The sequence below is a fragment of the Geotrypetes seraphini genome, chromosome 11 (assembly GCF_902459505.1).
Source record: "Geotrypetes seraphini chromosome 11, aGeoSer1.1, whole genome shotgun sequence".
NCBI classification, from domain to species: Eukaryota; Metazoa; Chordata; class Amphibia; order Gymnophiona; family Dermophiidae; genus Geotrypetes; species Geotrypetes seraphini.
Genome location: NC_047094.1, coordinates 136468332 through 136484080, shown reverse-complemented (window position 1 = coordinate 136484080; position 15749 = coordinate 136468332). Strand labels below are relative to the sequence as shown.

The 15749-nt window shown below is 46.4% G+C and overlaps 1 protein-coding gene across 3 annotated transcripts in view; it reads right to left on the bottom strand.

Annotated features, from left to right (window-relative positions):
• PLCG1 (phospholipase C gamma 1) overlaps positions 1-15749 on the bottom strand; it is a 139493-nt gene that overhangs the window by 52907 nt on the left and 70837 nt on the right. For all 3 annotated transcript variants that reach the window (XM_033963637.1, XM_033963639.1, XM_033963638.1), the window contains exons 7-11: positions 14672-14694; positions 10354-10426; positions 7353-7454; positions 6097-6215; positions 1889-1974 (exon numbers count right to left, since the gene is read on the bottom strand). In XM_033963637.1, coding sequence (XP_033819528.1) covers positions 1889-1974; positions 6097-6215; positions 7353-7454; positions 10354-10426; positions 14672-14694 — 403 coding nt within the window. The remainder of the gene's footprint in view (positions 1-1888; positions 1975-6096; positions 6216-7352; positions 7455-10353; positions 10427-14671; positions 14695-15749) is intronic.

The window sequence follows — 15749 nt, the reverse complement described above, 5'->3', positions numbered from 1 at the left end:
CTTCTTAAATGTTGGAGGTTTTATTTTGTAGAAGTTGGTTTTATTTTGTGCTTTTAGGTTTACGTAAAGTCTGTTTTGTAATGTGCATTTGTGACTATGTTTTTGTAAAACAAAGAGCCCAAGTGAACAGCTAATATACATTGGGGGGAAAAAAAACCTTGAAGCTTTGGCACACCTGTTGATGTTTATTATTTTGTATTTTAATTTATTTAATCTTTCAAATTTCTAATAATGTTTTTAAATAAACTCTTCAAGCATGGCCGCTTGCCCCAGGTCCAGTGCCCTGTTAGAAATTCAGGGCTTAAAGCCAACCTGATTTCCCTCTTTCAGCCCCTGGGGCATTTCTCCAACTGTGACCGGCAGTACGTTACAAAGACGGAATAAGTTGAAACATTGTTAAAAATAAAGCACAGGAAACAAAGCAAAGGGAATTGTCATGAGGCAACAATCGGATAAGAATAGACTGTTTACTGCCCTGCCCAGCCCTCCACACGCTGTCCCTCAAACAAGATTTGAAATATCAGCCTGCGTAAATATGCTGGAAAAATAACAATAACAGTCACCTCAAGAAAAAAGGTCAGGTTTATACTACTGGGAGCAAGCTTGGTTAGAAGTTTTCCGAGGACAGCATAGATTCCTACGCACTTTCATAGGAGATCCAGACCCAAAAATGTGCAAATGCCTGCTTTGAAGAAGGTATAAATTTGTGCATATACCCTACACCATCTCCACGATGCCAATATTCAAAGCAATTTAGCTGTCAAGAAACGAGTCCTGGCTGGTTAAATCACTTATGCAGGGCTACTACTACAGTAATTCTCATTTCTAGAACACTCCTAGACATAAGACAGTCCCTGCTCAAAAGAGCTTACAATCAAGAAGGTACATCTATACACAGTGCTCAGGTAGGGGAATAAGACAGATATCGGTGCTTAGAAGGTAGGTTGGAGTTTGGAATTGAAGACTGCCAGAGACGGAGCCTGATGTATGGAGTCAGGATTCCGGAATGTTGCTATTATTCGGAATTCCCAAAGAGTTGCAAGATTCCAGAATCTGTCAGAGTAGCAACATTCCATGCTATTACTACTACTCCTCATTTCTATAGGGCAACCAGACATCCGCAGCCCTGAACATGAAAACATAGAAGAGACAGTCCAGTCCCTGCTCAAAAGAGCTTACAAGAAGGTGCATCAATGCACGGTGCTCAGGTGGGGGAATTACAGAGGGAAAGAGAAGATGTTGGCGCTTAGCAGGTGGGTTGGAGTTAGAAGGTGAGTTGAAGACAAGGGGAGAGTGAAGGTTAACCATTGATATTCAGATAGGGCCCGATTCTATACGAGGGGCCACTGAAAAAGTTCTCAGCCCAACAAAGTCGGGGCAATCTCAATCAAGGGCTATACACTTAGTCCAGATTTTTTCGTTCCATATTTTTCCAACCGAGCGAAAAAAGTGGAAAATCGGTGGACTAAGAACTTTTCAGCGTCCGCTCATATGTGTCGCCTAAAATATCGGTGCCAATCAGTTAAGCGCCAATGCCAAGCATTCTAACATGCCAGTTTTCTTGGCCTAAATGCCTGTGGCTTTTCCAGCATGCTCCTTGTGCCGGCATTGAATTTCCCTCTGATGTCACTTCCTGGACCCATGACCTGGAAGTGACTCAGGGGGGAACCAGGCTGGCACAAGCAACAGGCAGAAGTCCTTTAAACAGATGAAAGCCCAACTCAAGGATCAAACCTCCCAGCAAAATTCGCCAAGTCTCCTTCAAAACCCCTGAACAGCCCCGGAGAGGCGATGAAAGCAAGTTGCTTCCTAGGGAAAACAGTCAGCCCAACACCGGAGTCTGGCTGTCCTGGATCTTTATCTTATGTGGGGGAAAGACCTGACTCACATTCAATGCAGCGGCATCCCATGCGCAGACAGCGGGCGTAGGCCTCCAGCGAAGACTCACTTGAGAACTGATCTCCTGTGAGATACCTTCAGACAAGAAAGGAAAGGAGTATTATTATTTTTTTGATTTGTTATAACGCTTTTACCACCCAAAGATCGAAGCAGAGTACCGTATTTTCGCGGATATAACGCGCGCGTTATACGTGATTTTACGTACCGCGCATACCCCTCGCGCGTTATATGCCTGAGCGCGGTATAGAAAAGTTTTTAAACATAGTTCCCACCCCGCCCGACGCCCGATTCACCCCCCCAGCAGGACCGCTCGCACCCCCACCCCGAACGACCGCTCGCACGCGCTCCCACCCGCACCCGCATCCACGATCGGAGCAAGAGGGAGCCCAAGCCCTCTTGCCCGGCCGACTCCCCGACGTCCGATTCATCCCCCCCCCCCGGCAGGACCACTCGCACCCTCACCCCGAAGGACCGCCGACTCCCCAACAATATCGGGCCAGGAGGGAGCCCAAACCCTCCTGGCCACGGCGACCCCCTAACCCCACCCCGCACTACATTACGGGCAGGAGGGATCCCAGGCCCTCCTGCCCTCGACGCAAACCCCCTCCCCCCAACGACCGCCCCCCCCAAGAACCTCCGCCCGTCCCCCAGCCGACCCGCGACCCCCCTGGCCGACCCCCACGACACCCCCACCCGCCTTCCCCGTACCTTTGTGTAGTTGGGCCAGAAGGGAGCCCAAACCCTCCTGGCCACGGCGACCCCCTAACCCCACCCCGCACTACATTACGGGCAGGAGGGATCCCAGGCCCTCCTGCCCTCGACGCAAACCCCCCTCCCCCCCAGCCGACCCGCGACCCCCCCACCCCCCTTCCCCGTACCTTTGGAAGTTGGCCGGACAGACGGGAGCCAAACCCGCCTGTCCGGCAGGCAGCCAACGAAGGAATGAGGCCGGATTGGCCCATCCGTCCTAAAGCTCCGCCTACTGGTGGGGCCTAAGGCGCGTGGGCCAATCAGAATAGGCCCTGGAGCCTTAGGTCCCACCTGGGGGCGCGGCCTGAGACACATGGTCGGGTTTGGCCCATGTGCCTCAGGCCGCGCCCCCAGGTGGGACCTAAGGCTCCAGGGCCTATTCTGATTGGCCCACGCGCCTTAGGCCCCACCAGTAGGCGGAGCTTTAGGACGGATGGGCCAATCCGGCCTCATTCCTTCGTTGGCTGCCTGCCGGACAGGCGGGTTTGGCTCCCGTCTGTCCGGCCAACTTCCAAAGGTACGGGGAAGGGGGGGGGGGGGGTCGCGGGTCGGCTGGGGGGGGGGGGGGGTTGCGTCGAGGGCAGGAGGGCCTGGGATCCCTCCTTCCCGTAATGTAGTGCGGGGTGGGGTTAGGGGGTCGCCGTGGCCAGGAGGGTTTGGGCTCCCTTCTGGCCCAACTACACAAAGGTACGGGGAAGGCGGGTGGGGGTGTAGTGGGGGTCGGCCAGGGGGGTCGCGGGTCGGTTGGGGACGGGCGGAGGTTCTTGGGGGGGGGGGCGGTCGTTGGGGGGGGGGGGGTTGCGTCGAGGGCAGGAGGGCCTGGGATCCCTCCTGCCCGTAATGTAGTGCGGGGTGGGGTTAGGGGGTCGCCGTGGCCAGGAGGGTTTGGGCTCCCCCTGGCCCGATATTGTTGGGGAGTCGGCGGTCCTTCGGGGTGAGGGTGCGAGTGGTCCTGCCGGGGGGGGGGGATGTATCGGACGTCGGGGGGGGGCATCAGGCTTTCAGGATGGGGACAGACCTTCAAGGGGGGACAGGACTTCAAGGGAGGACAGTGCACGGAAAGTCAGGGGGGGTGAACGGAGAGTCGGGACAGCGCACGGAAAGTCAGGGCAGTGCACGGAAGTCAGGGGGGTGAACGGAGAGTCGGGACAGCGCACGGAAAGTCAGGGCGGGCGAAAGGAGAGTCGGGCAGCATGCGCGTTATATGCCTGAGCGCGGTATAGAAAAGTTTTTGTACATATCATCGTGATTTCTGCGCGCTATACCCCTGTGCGCGTTTTACAATGGTGCGCGTTATATCCGCGAAAATACGGTACATAAAAGTAAAAAACCATAAGAATGAGAACCCCCCCCCCCACCAGTTATCAATAGGAAAAGAAGTACACCCAACCACACTCAAGTCATACAATCTAAAATAAACCAACAATAATAAAAAAAAATTAATAAAATGCTACGGTCAACAATGAACTGTCTCAGCAAGCCCAATTGCCCACATCACTCTTCGGGTTCAGACAGATAGTGTGTGAAGAACTGAGCCTTAAGTAAGGTCTTCAAGCAGGGGGAATGACTGTTTGGTTTCTTATAAAATCAGGGAGGGAATTCCAGAGGGGTGGCACAGAGGCAGTCCGGATCTAAGACAGGAGAAGTCGGACTCTCAGCAGAAACCATGCGGATCCGCAGCATGTCTTTAAGGGCTGGTTGGAGGTATTAGGTGATTTGCCCAGGGTCACAGGGAGCAGGCTGGGATTGAACTCACAACCTCACTTTTCCTTCATCTGTCAAAAAACATGCATAGAATTTTTTTCCTGCTTGTGACCCACAAGGATAAGAGCGAGGATAAAAGGTTTTGACATACTGCCTTTCTCTGGTACAGTCAAAGCAGTCTACATTTATTACATACAGGCACTGTCTCTGTTCCTACTGGGCTGAGCTAGTGGAGGGTTAAGGAACTTGCCCAGAGAGGCTTTCAAATGATCAAATACATAATCTTAAGTGGCCAAATGTCAAACTCAAAAACCATTTTCTCTTATGCAACCTGACAGGCTTCCTCAGGGGTTTCTCAACTGCAGACAGTCCAGATCTTAAGTGCATGCATTTTTTTTTTTTCAGCCAAATGCATGCATGTTCTTTCAGCTGAATGCCCAACAGTCCTTAATATCTGTGCAAAACTAAATAATCACGTCACTGTATCCCACTCGAGCTTCAGCAGAGTTGCAGAGATAGAATTAAGGTTCTACTTATACGAGATCTGCAGACTGCCACTGGACTTTGAAAAAAAACCCCACAGGGCTGCAATCCACATTGGTCCCGTTTCTTCCTTAACTTTATTTTCTTTTTCTTAGTTATTATATAAAGTATCAAGTGCTCAATATAACATTATTAATATAAATATTTTTCAAAAAGATATTTTCAATTCAATAAACAGCTCCAACTTGGTTTTCTTCATGAGTTCCATGGCTGTTTTCTCCCCCCCTTGCTAAATTACATTACATTAGGGATTTCTATTCCGCCATTATCTTGCGGTTCAAGGCGGCTTACAAAAGATTAATAAACGGGGGTTACAATGGGAGAACAATTGATTTACTAGAGAGGTAAATAGTAGATCTTTTGACATTTCTCGGGTTTTTAAGAGTAAGGCGGCTTACAAAAGATTTAAAAGGGGGTAACAATGGAAGCACAATTGTCATTACTAGTGAAGTAAAGAGTAGATCATTTGTCAATTTTAGAGTTAAGAGTACGTGAAGTTAGGGCTGCTTCAGGAATTTCTTGAAAAGTATCGTTTTTATTTCTTTTCTGAATGTCTTGTAGTCTGGGGTGGTCGTCAGAAGGTTGGAGATCTTGTTGTCCAGTCTTGCGGCAATCCCGTTTAAGTAGAAGCTTTGCTTAATTCTATCTCCGCAACTCTGCTGAAGCTCGAGTGGGATACACTTTCCGCGGCATGACATTATTCAATTGAACTGGTCAGTACCTGGCTGTTCCAGAAGGAGGCAGCGAAAGGAAAGCCTTGCACAGCAGAGGTCAGGGAGGCAGACACAACAAGAGAGGATCTTTGCCACAGGGAAGGCAGAGATCTATCCTCCGGCCACGAGGCGACACCAACCACAAAACGCTGGGACATGATTCTGTAACAGGGCACCTCCGCTCTAACAGCATCCGGCTGCGCCAATTCCTTTATAGAACACTGGCGCAGCCATTTTTGCCAGGTCAACGGCAGACATACAATAGTCTATATGCTGCATGTGTAAGTTGGAGAGCCACCCATATTTAGGTTCCCTTCCAATTATGCCCTACAGCACTTCCACGCTATCTTATAGATTAAAATGTAGTGCAATTGTTTGCATAAATACCACTTCCCAGTGCCCTCATGCAAGGAGTGCGTAAGTGCAGGTGACCAGTTGCAGAACTACCTCTAGGATGTCACAGCACCGAGGCCTGTTCCGTACTTACGTGTTGTGTGAGGACGAAATCCAGTAATGGGAGAGAGGGTTGCTCATGTTCTCTGGGACAACGGTGTCCAGACGGCAGTCCCAAATCATGTTCTCCTTCGAAAAGAGGAAGGTAAGAAACTGCAGAGAGAGAGAGGAACTTCAAATTCCTAGTTTTCTTTGGGTAATAAAGAAGCCCACTTAAAGCAACAGCACTGCCTGTTTCCTGGCTCTCTCTTGCTTTCTCCAATATTTAGCATTTATCCGGCCAAGATAACTGCAATAAAGTCAGTCCTATCTTTACGCGGTTCATCATGGCCGGTTAAGTGTTGAATATTGCACTTTACCCGGCTTAGGTTTCACTGGTTCCTTATATCCAGGAAATTCAATGCCATGGCCTGGCACTGAATTTCTGGGCATAACTCCGGCAGCAGTCAGCAAAACGCCGACAGCCACTGGCTGAATATGGGGCATACCTAGGTTCACATCATCTGCACAAGGACTCGTATTGTGTCCTTAATACAGGGGTGGCTCTATTAGAGAGGGGTTTCAGATTCCACTCTGTGCAGACCAGAATGGAGAAGACTTGAGAGGAAAGCTAAGGTTAAAATTTGCCATCACCTCAGGTCTTCCATCACCTCGTTGTACAGTTCTGTGTACAACATAAAAATGTATGTGAAGTTCACTGCTGTGCCCCCTAGGGTGCGCCACTGCTCTGCTCAGAGGTCAGCATGGCCAGTCTTAAGAATGTTGGCCCCTTCTACATCCCAATGGCAGATTTTTGGGACTTTTTCTTAGAAAATGGTTCACAAAGATAGAAATGGCCATTTTCAGAAGAAAAAAAAAAGGTTTGAAAATGGACATTTTCTCTACAGGACTTTTGTCCATTTTTTTTACAAAACGCCCCCAAATCGGGCTCAGACATACTGAAAATGCCCCTGCACGAGCCACAACCCCATGCGGGTTAATGGTTACTGCGCCAATGAAAACGCCCTACGAGGAGATGAACGGGGATCATCACTGCACCTCCTCATCCATAACTGCAGCAACACCATATTCAATTATAAAACCATTTTAAAAGAGACTCTTCGGAAAAGGTATCCTTCCCAAAATCACAGCCTTCTCTCGCTTTACGGTGATGCGCTTTACTAAATCTGAAGGGCGCTGCCCTCCCCAACCCTTCTAACGCACCCTTTGCAATGGCTGTTGCTTCTACCCTCTTTCTGGGGAGAAAAAGAAGGTTTAGCGGGTCCTCCATCAGGCTTCCCTCAGCCTTACCTCATCTAGGGAGAAGTACGGCTCCTCGATCTCTCGCAAGGGGTCTCGCAGGAAGCTGAACATGAAATCCTGAACGAGCTCTGCGTCCGTGGCCCAGAACTCCTGCGCACGAAAGAAGAAAGAAAAGACAAGGAATTATAGAAAATGAAACGAAGGCAGCACAATTCTTCTGATTAATTGCACCCTTCTAAAGCTGGGTCTTTAATGTCTAAAGAATGCCACTAGCCAGAGATGTCTCTGGGTTTTCATTATTTTCCATTGACATTATATATAAACAGTCCACCCTCTTCGCTGTTATCAAGCCATGGCAGCGTTGCTGCCATGGGAAATTCAAGCTCAATTTATTGAATATACCGCAAATATAAAACCAAGGTAAATCTAAGAGGTTTACAATAAAATGTAACAAGAAGTAAAATGGTTTTTTTTTTTTTTTTTTAAACAAGAATAAAAAAATGAAATGGGGTAGATGGGTGTCAAGTCAAAAGCGCGCCGGGACAAAGGCACAAGCAGACACTGAGCGCAGTGCGCCGAAGAAAAAGACTGTTTTTAGGGGCTGCAACGGGGAGTTTTGTTGGGGAGCCCCCCCCCCACTTTACTTAATACAGATCGTGCCGCGTTATGGGGGGTTGTAACCCCCCACATTTTACTGAAAACTTAACTTTTTCCCTGTTTTTAGGGAAAAAGTTACGTTTTCACTAAAATGTGGGGGGTTACAACCCCCCAAATTCCCCACAATGCCGCCACGATATGTATTAAGTAAAGTGGGGGGGGGGGCTCCCCAACAAAACTCCCCGTCGCAGCCCCTAAAAACAGTCTTTTTCTTCGGCGCGTGTCTCCGTCTTGCGCTCAGTTGTCGGCGCCCGCCTTTGTCTTCTGCATTACTGTCTATGAACCGGGTAGGTGGGAAAAAAATAGACAAAACATGAGATTTGGAGAAAAAGTAAGACAACCATTGAAACATCAGGAAAGGAAGGAATTGGTAGGTAACAATGAAACAAACAAACAACAAAAAAAAGTTGGGGACAGGGAAGGGATGAACGAAGTGGTTAGGGATGGGGGAAATTGAGTTCTTTCTGACCACACTAAGGGCTCCTTTTACTAAGCTGCGATAGCGTTTTTAGCGCGCGCAGAATTTTAACGCGCGCTAAACCCATGTTACGCGGCTAGAACCAACACCAGCTCAATGCTGGCGTTAGCGTCTAGTGTGCGCGCCGATTCTGCGTGTGCTAAAACCGCTATCGCAGCTTAGCAAAAGGTGCGAAATGAAGAATGCCAGGGCGCGTAAATGTCGCCAACTCCGCTGCTCCTCCAATTCCTATGAGCTAAGGAGGTTGACTGAGCCGGACCCTGCTAAAAAGGGGGCCTGAGAAAACGTATCTTATTACTGCACTTAAGTACGTTTTAAGAGCTCTTGCGAGGGACAGGGGTGGTTCCATACTTGTCAAGAAGTAGCGAATAGCATTTGTTACTTTTACTGAAGTCATCGTTTTGCCAATTTTTACCTCGTAACATTTGATGTTTGCAGTTAAAAAGTGGGAGGGAGATGTAAAGGACAATTCCTCAGTAAAAGAAACCAATCAGAGGATCCTTTTCATCCTAAATTTTGCTCTTCGGTGAATAGAGTCTAGTTGCCTGGGTTTGAATTGGTTGGATGAGTTGAGTCACTTTAAAGCAGAGACGACGCTGAAGATGGTGGACAGACATTGTAGCTGCTGTACGTTTAGTCAAAAAGTATTTCAGGCACTTTTTTTTTTTTTACTTCAATTACTTAAGTACATTTTTAATTTGTTTTCCATTAGACTTTTTACTTAAGTATCAAAATATCCTTTTATCTTTACTTTGACCTAGTCACTGGCATAGAGAGGGTGAATGCCCCCTTCCCCCGAACCTCTAGTTGTTCACTGCTATGAACAAGAACTTCAACGTGCTCCGCACGACCCCATCGGCTCTCCCTCTGATGTCACTTCCTATGCGAGGCACCTGGAAGTGACGTCAGCGGGAAAGGTGATGTGGTCGTGAGGAGCAGGTTGAACTTGCTGCCTGCAGCGGTGAACCACTAGAGGTACTGGAGGGGGGGAAGGGGGCACGTGCATGGCAAGGGAAGAGGTGGGGGGAGGGGGGGGGGCGGAGAGGAGGATGCTGGCGCCCCCCCAGGGACCTAGTTAAACAATGCTGTCCTCTTCCTCTTTTGAGTGCTGCCTGATTTGCATTAGAGTTTTTGAAACTTCGCACTACCCTGGCCTGAAGAAACATCAGCACGTTAATCCTTACAATTGACAATTCCATTGGTTGCCGATAGAGGCAAGAGTTTGGTCTCTTGTATCAGCTGCAAATTCTCACTTGCTTTGGCTCCAATTTATCTTTCCTCTCACTTTGAGCTGCCTCATACCATCAAGTCCACTTGCACTTCATATTTATTTGCCTAACCGACATTAAAATCTTGCCATTATGAGAGATTTTTGGACAGAACACTTTCTTTTCAAACAGGCTAAATGAATGGCTGGCTAAGCAAAACTATTTCACACGCTTCGTCCTATTACTCTTTTAGAAAACTGGTGAAGACCTCTATCTGTTTGATAAATTTGTCACTTGATATCTCTCTCTCCATTTCCACAATACCTGTATTTTCACTGTTCAGGCCTCTTTTCTGTGAACCGCCCAGAACTGGCGGCATACAAGAATAAAGTTATTATATTATCAGGGGTGTCAAAGTCCCTCCTCGAGGGCCGGAATCCAGTCGGGTTTTCTGGATTTCCCCAATGAATATGCATTGAAAGCAGTGCATGCAAATAGATCTCATGCAGATTCATTGGGGAAATCCTGAAAACCCGACTGGATTCTGGCCCTCGAGGACCGACTTTGACACCTGTGATCTAGATGCACAGAAGGTAAAGGAGCTTTTCCAAGGGAGAGCAGCGTTTTTGTGTCACAGGACTTTTCCCGACTCCCAGGTACCTGCACCAGCCTCACCCGTGCCAACGAGCCCAGCAATGAAACTCACTTCCTGGTATTCTAACAGGAATGTTTGGAAGTCCAGCAAGGAGACTTTATACAAGTCCAGTCTCTCCCCACCACTAAGGAGAAAAAACAAAAACAAAAAAAAAACACAAGATAAGTCAGCGTCGGTCCACTAATTGCCTACCCTCTCTTATCCAGATCCCTCCCCAAAAGCACCACCTTCAAAAAGACTAACAGACTTGCTTTATCTGTGATTTTATCTGGGCTGAACACAAAGAAGAGAAAACAAAATTCTCCACATCAACTAAAACTGGAAACACAGAGAGTGGAGCCTCAATACTGTTTCAACCATGGTAGTCAAGAGTACTTAATGAATAAGAAAGTCTCTGTCTCAGAGTCTTTAATCTTGCTAATTCAAGTTTTATTAGTCTGATCCTTTATGAATGTGACCCGACACAGGCTGTGTTTTGGCTACTCAGAGACCTTCCTCAGGGGTCACATGGTCAACAAAACAGGGACTATTGGGTCATCAGGAGAATATACCAAAAACCTAGCAAGGCGGTTTCAATGGCTGCGATTTGGCTCTGATTAATCTCCACTGGCCTGGCCCGATCCTTCCTCTGGGTTTACATGAGATGTCAAGATATGAATGAGGCAAAGAGCTCCCTCCCAGTAACCATTATAAACACACTGGGCAATTTTCAAAGGGTGGAAGATGGCCGCTTAGGGCAGGGGTGGGCAGTCATGATCCTCGAGGACCACAATCCAGTTAGGTTTTCAATGAACACGCACAAGATTGATTTGCAAATAGAATCTCGTGCGTACTTTATAGTGGAAATCTTGAAAACCCAACTGGGTTGTGGCCACTGAAGACCGTGGATGCCCCCCCTCCCCATCCCTCCTCCTAGCTTAGGGAGTTAGCATGCTAAATTAACCTCTATGAAAATTTACTGGGCCCAAATTCCTAAATTTGGGACTGGAGGAAGTGTATGGCTATGTGAATTAACATTAGGATTCTGAAATCTAGGCCCCTAAATTTGGGGGAATTTTCAGCTGAAAACTTGCATCAGTATTTAAACATATACCCAGATATTCATCACCAGCCGATATCCGGATCTCTGTGCTGGATATCTGGTAGGGTGGCAGCCAGGTCGTTGTATGGGTAACAGGGATATGCAGATAATTTATCCAGACAGTGGTACTGAAGACTTTGGGCAAGTCACTTAACCTTCCAGTGTTCCAGCTACAGAACTTAGATTTTGAGTCCACTAGGGACCAGTGGAAGGACTTGCATATAATATGTAAACCATTTTGATTGTTCTACAGAAAGGCAATATATCAAACCCATTACTTTATTGCAAGCTAGAAAGCAAAAATCCCTAAATCTTGCTCAGGGTCACCTCTCTCCCTCTTTAATCAAACATGCAACAGTTGCGAATGGTGCAAAATGCAGCGGTCAGGTTGATTTGGGGGTTGAAGAAATACGATCATGTAACACCTTCTTATCGGGTGCTGCCCTGGCTGCCAATGCAGACGTGTGTGAAGTTTAAGTTTAGCTCCTAAATATAACACTGAGCTCGTCTTCTTTGCAACCGATAAACATACGAGAAGCTCACATTTGCATTTTGTCTTCCCGCCTGTTAAGAGGATGTAAAGTTAGAAAACATCAACATCTTTTTTTCATATCAGGCAGCAACATGGGGCGAAGATTCAGAACAACGGCTTCTGCTTCCTGATATTTACGGGGAATTTAGAAACGTCTAAACACATATCTGTTCTTGAAATATTTGTAAGAATTTTATTATGCATTCCTCAGATTTTTTAGGGTATTAGCTATTGGTTTCTAATATTCTAGTTCTTTCTACTTGATTTTATTCTTTTTAACTTTTGTAAACTGCACAGAACTTTACGGCCTTGCGGTATATAAACTGTTATCATTATTTCTTCTAATCCGCTTACATACAAAATAAAATCAAAATACAATATTAGATTCTCTTCTTTCTATTGATGAAAGACCGAGTAAATTAAGATTGTGAAAAAGACACACAACACCCAGTCACAGAGCAGGAAACACATGGGCAGCAGTATTGCAAGCTTCCCACAGAGATACACCCAATGTACCCAAACTTATCCCCTAATTCTTTATGAGAGAGAGAGACAAACCCTTTAGGGCTCAATCTCCAACTATGGCGAACCACAGATCTCAACTGCAGCTGAATCCAACCAATGAAGATGGTTTTTGTTCCCATATGTAGCAACAGCAAAGCAGCAAGTTTGGTGGGGGCTCCTATTCTCTACCAGCCCAAGTATGATGTGGCTAAAAACCCAGCTGACACCAGTGGGGACCCCTACCCTACTCAAAAAGCTCTAAATACACCCACCATCAGCCTTTTTGGCAATTTGGAATGTCTTGCATGGATCTTTTCTTGGGAAGCTCAGGGAGCTTTGCTTTAAGGGTTAGAGCGATTCAGTTTCTGCCCCTCTGCAAATATCCGTGGAAGCAGTAAACATCAGCACTGCATCATGTTGGACTGCCACGGGATCATTTTTGACGACACGGGCAGCGTCCTGTCGGGAAGCAACCAGGAACGCACTTGACACAGGACAGCTGGGGGAAATTTTCAGCACTGCCTACAAAGAAATCTCATCTGTGGAAACTTTTATAAATACAAATTTATGTATTCTGTTGTCTTACGGACCTAACCCTCCCCAAAATGGGAAAGCTGTGACCAGCATGGTTGCGTGACCTCACTCGGCCGGTTAAGAATGTCACCTTTGAACATCATCTTTGGAAGAGGATAAAAACTTTATCTATATGAAATCTGGTCTTCTCACTAACCTGAACCTGCTCTAAGTTTGAAATGATTTAACAACCATGCCTACCTAATTCTTTGTGTATTCCACTCTGAATCTGCAAAGAATAAATCGGAATATAAGTTACCTTTAGCAAAGCATAGGAACTCTCTGGAAGTGGGAATCCCTGCGCCTGCTCACAACTGCCAAAATATGATCCTGCTTGGGGAGAGCTCCGGCCTGTTGGCTCTGTCAGATGACGTCACCAATTAGCGTGTCTGCATCTCCCCTGCTTGTCTGCTGTTGACCCCCCCCCCCCCCAGGGCTTTCTTTTAGCCAGAGAAAAGATGAGCTGTTTTTAAGACTGTCAATTCACTTGTGTCAACGGCTTTCTCAGGTGAGACTTATTTTTGGTCCCCGCCAGCTTGAACCACCTACTAATAAAAACACACCTGTTCCTGAAATACCTAGACATAAACTGACCTGTTCTCCCCCTTACTCACTCACTCTTTCCGCTCTCAAGTCCAATTATTCTGTACCTTCTCTAATCTTTTGTAAACCACATAGAACTTCACGGTATTGCGGTATATAAACTGTTATTATTATTATTATTATTACTGGCGCTACAAACTCTTTGTATTCACTCTCGGCAATATAAAGCTTTACTGGTGGCATGAGAATCCACCTTTCCTCCCATCAGAGACATGCATACGCATTCATCTCAGGGATACAGAACCTAAGGTTAGGAGTTAGGAGTTGAAAGCAGTCTCGAAGAGGTGGGCTTTTAACTTGGACTTGAACACTACCCCAGAAGCGAAAAGTTCCATACACAGCACAGATAAATATGTACAATCCACACTAAACAGAACACAATACTACTGAAAATATATAAAGGATATACAGTACATATTATATATTGAGAAATGAGAAAAGGTTTATTGGCAAATTGATTTAAATGCCCCCGGTCATTCTGTCTCAAGACCACAAAACGATGTTTCCTGGAAGGAGTCTAGCACAGGCTCTTTCAGTGATGTCCCTTGATTGTGGTCATCTCTGACCTCTGATCCCTAGGCATGAGTGTCCTGAGACCAACAACCCCTACCTACTCATACTACAAGTTCCCAGATGGCCCCTCCCCAGTGTTTATTCCCGCCATATTGGAAAATGACCAGCTACCACTAACCTTGGCTAAACCTCTGTTATTTTCTAAGAAGGCTGATGGCAGGAATTAAAAGCCAAATGCTCTGTGTTTTGGCCAATATCGCTGTCATAATGCCTATTTTGGGACAGAAATCTTCAGCTGCTGTGTCCCAGTCTTTTCCAACTTCTTCTCTAGTTCCTTATTCTGCTTGTGACTGTGTAAAATTTATTGTTTGCCAGGTACTTTAGCTAGATTGTGAGCCTTCAGGACAGCTAGGGAAATCCAAAGTACCATTTTTATTTATTTTATTTTAATGTATCTTTAATCTATCTTCATTGTAAACCGCTTTGAACCTCACGGTATAGCGGTATATAAGAAATCAAATCAAATCTCAGTCTCTGGCGGACACAACGTGTGGATGAATTACCTGTCAAGAAATGGAATCTCCATCTGCAACAGAAGAGAAAAAGCAAAGTGTTTGCTCCAGTGTCTCTTTCTGGAATACATTACGGAGCAAAAGAATTTAGAGGGGGGAGGCAGGGGAATATTAAAGGAATGCCTGGCCACATGCATAGGGTTACCAGTCGTCCGTAAAAACCCAGACTCTTATTAGAAGACTATCCGGGTTCCCGGACGGACTTTCCAAAACCCGGCAGTTTGTCCAGGTTTTGGAAAGCCCCCGAGCTCTGGCCGCGTCCGGAGGGCCCTTCAACAAGTATGTGCGGATGACGTTGCACTTATCCGCGCACGCTGGAGACCCTGCAGATGCAGCCTGGAGGTTGGCAAAAAAAGAGATGAGGTTTTTTTGGGGGGGCAGGGCGAAAGGCAGAATGGGGCGGAGTCATGCATCCAGGTTTTCCCATCCTTAAATATGGTAACCCTACACATACAGCACTGTGCTCAAAGCACACAGCTAACATATCAGGCTCCCTTGGGTCACTCAAGAGAGGAAAATCACACATTTGCAACAGGAGGGAAAGAGCGGTGTCTACATTATGCCTGGGAATTGAAAACTGAATTAAAAACATTTCTTAAAATGAATAGTAATAGTTCAGCACCGAGGGAATACCACAAAAAAAAAGACAGGCCTGACTTCTATATAGTTCAATTTAGCTGCTTAACTTAGGAGGTTAAGTCCTGAATATTGGTACTTAACCACCACAAAATAGGCAGCTTGCACTCCAAAGGTCTTTGGTGATATTCAGAAGCATTCAGCAGTTGAGCCTCACATGAGATGTAACCATTTCAATCATTTTGACTGACTCTTGTAAAAAAAAACCAAAAACACAAAACACACTTGTGAAGGGGGACACACATCTGAAAGAAAGCTAATTCTTCATCTGGACTCCCAACTCCTGCTGTTCTCAGTAATCAGAATCTAAAAGCTGACCAGTTGTCTAAAACAAAATGATTATGTGGTACCGGGGGATAAAACCCACAGCAGAAACAGCGAAAGGGAAGACTGAAGACGCCAAGATCTGAAAAAAAAAGTGGAGGGTGTGATC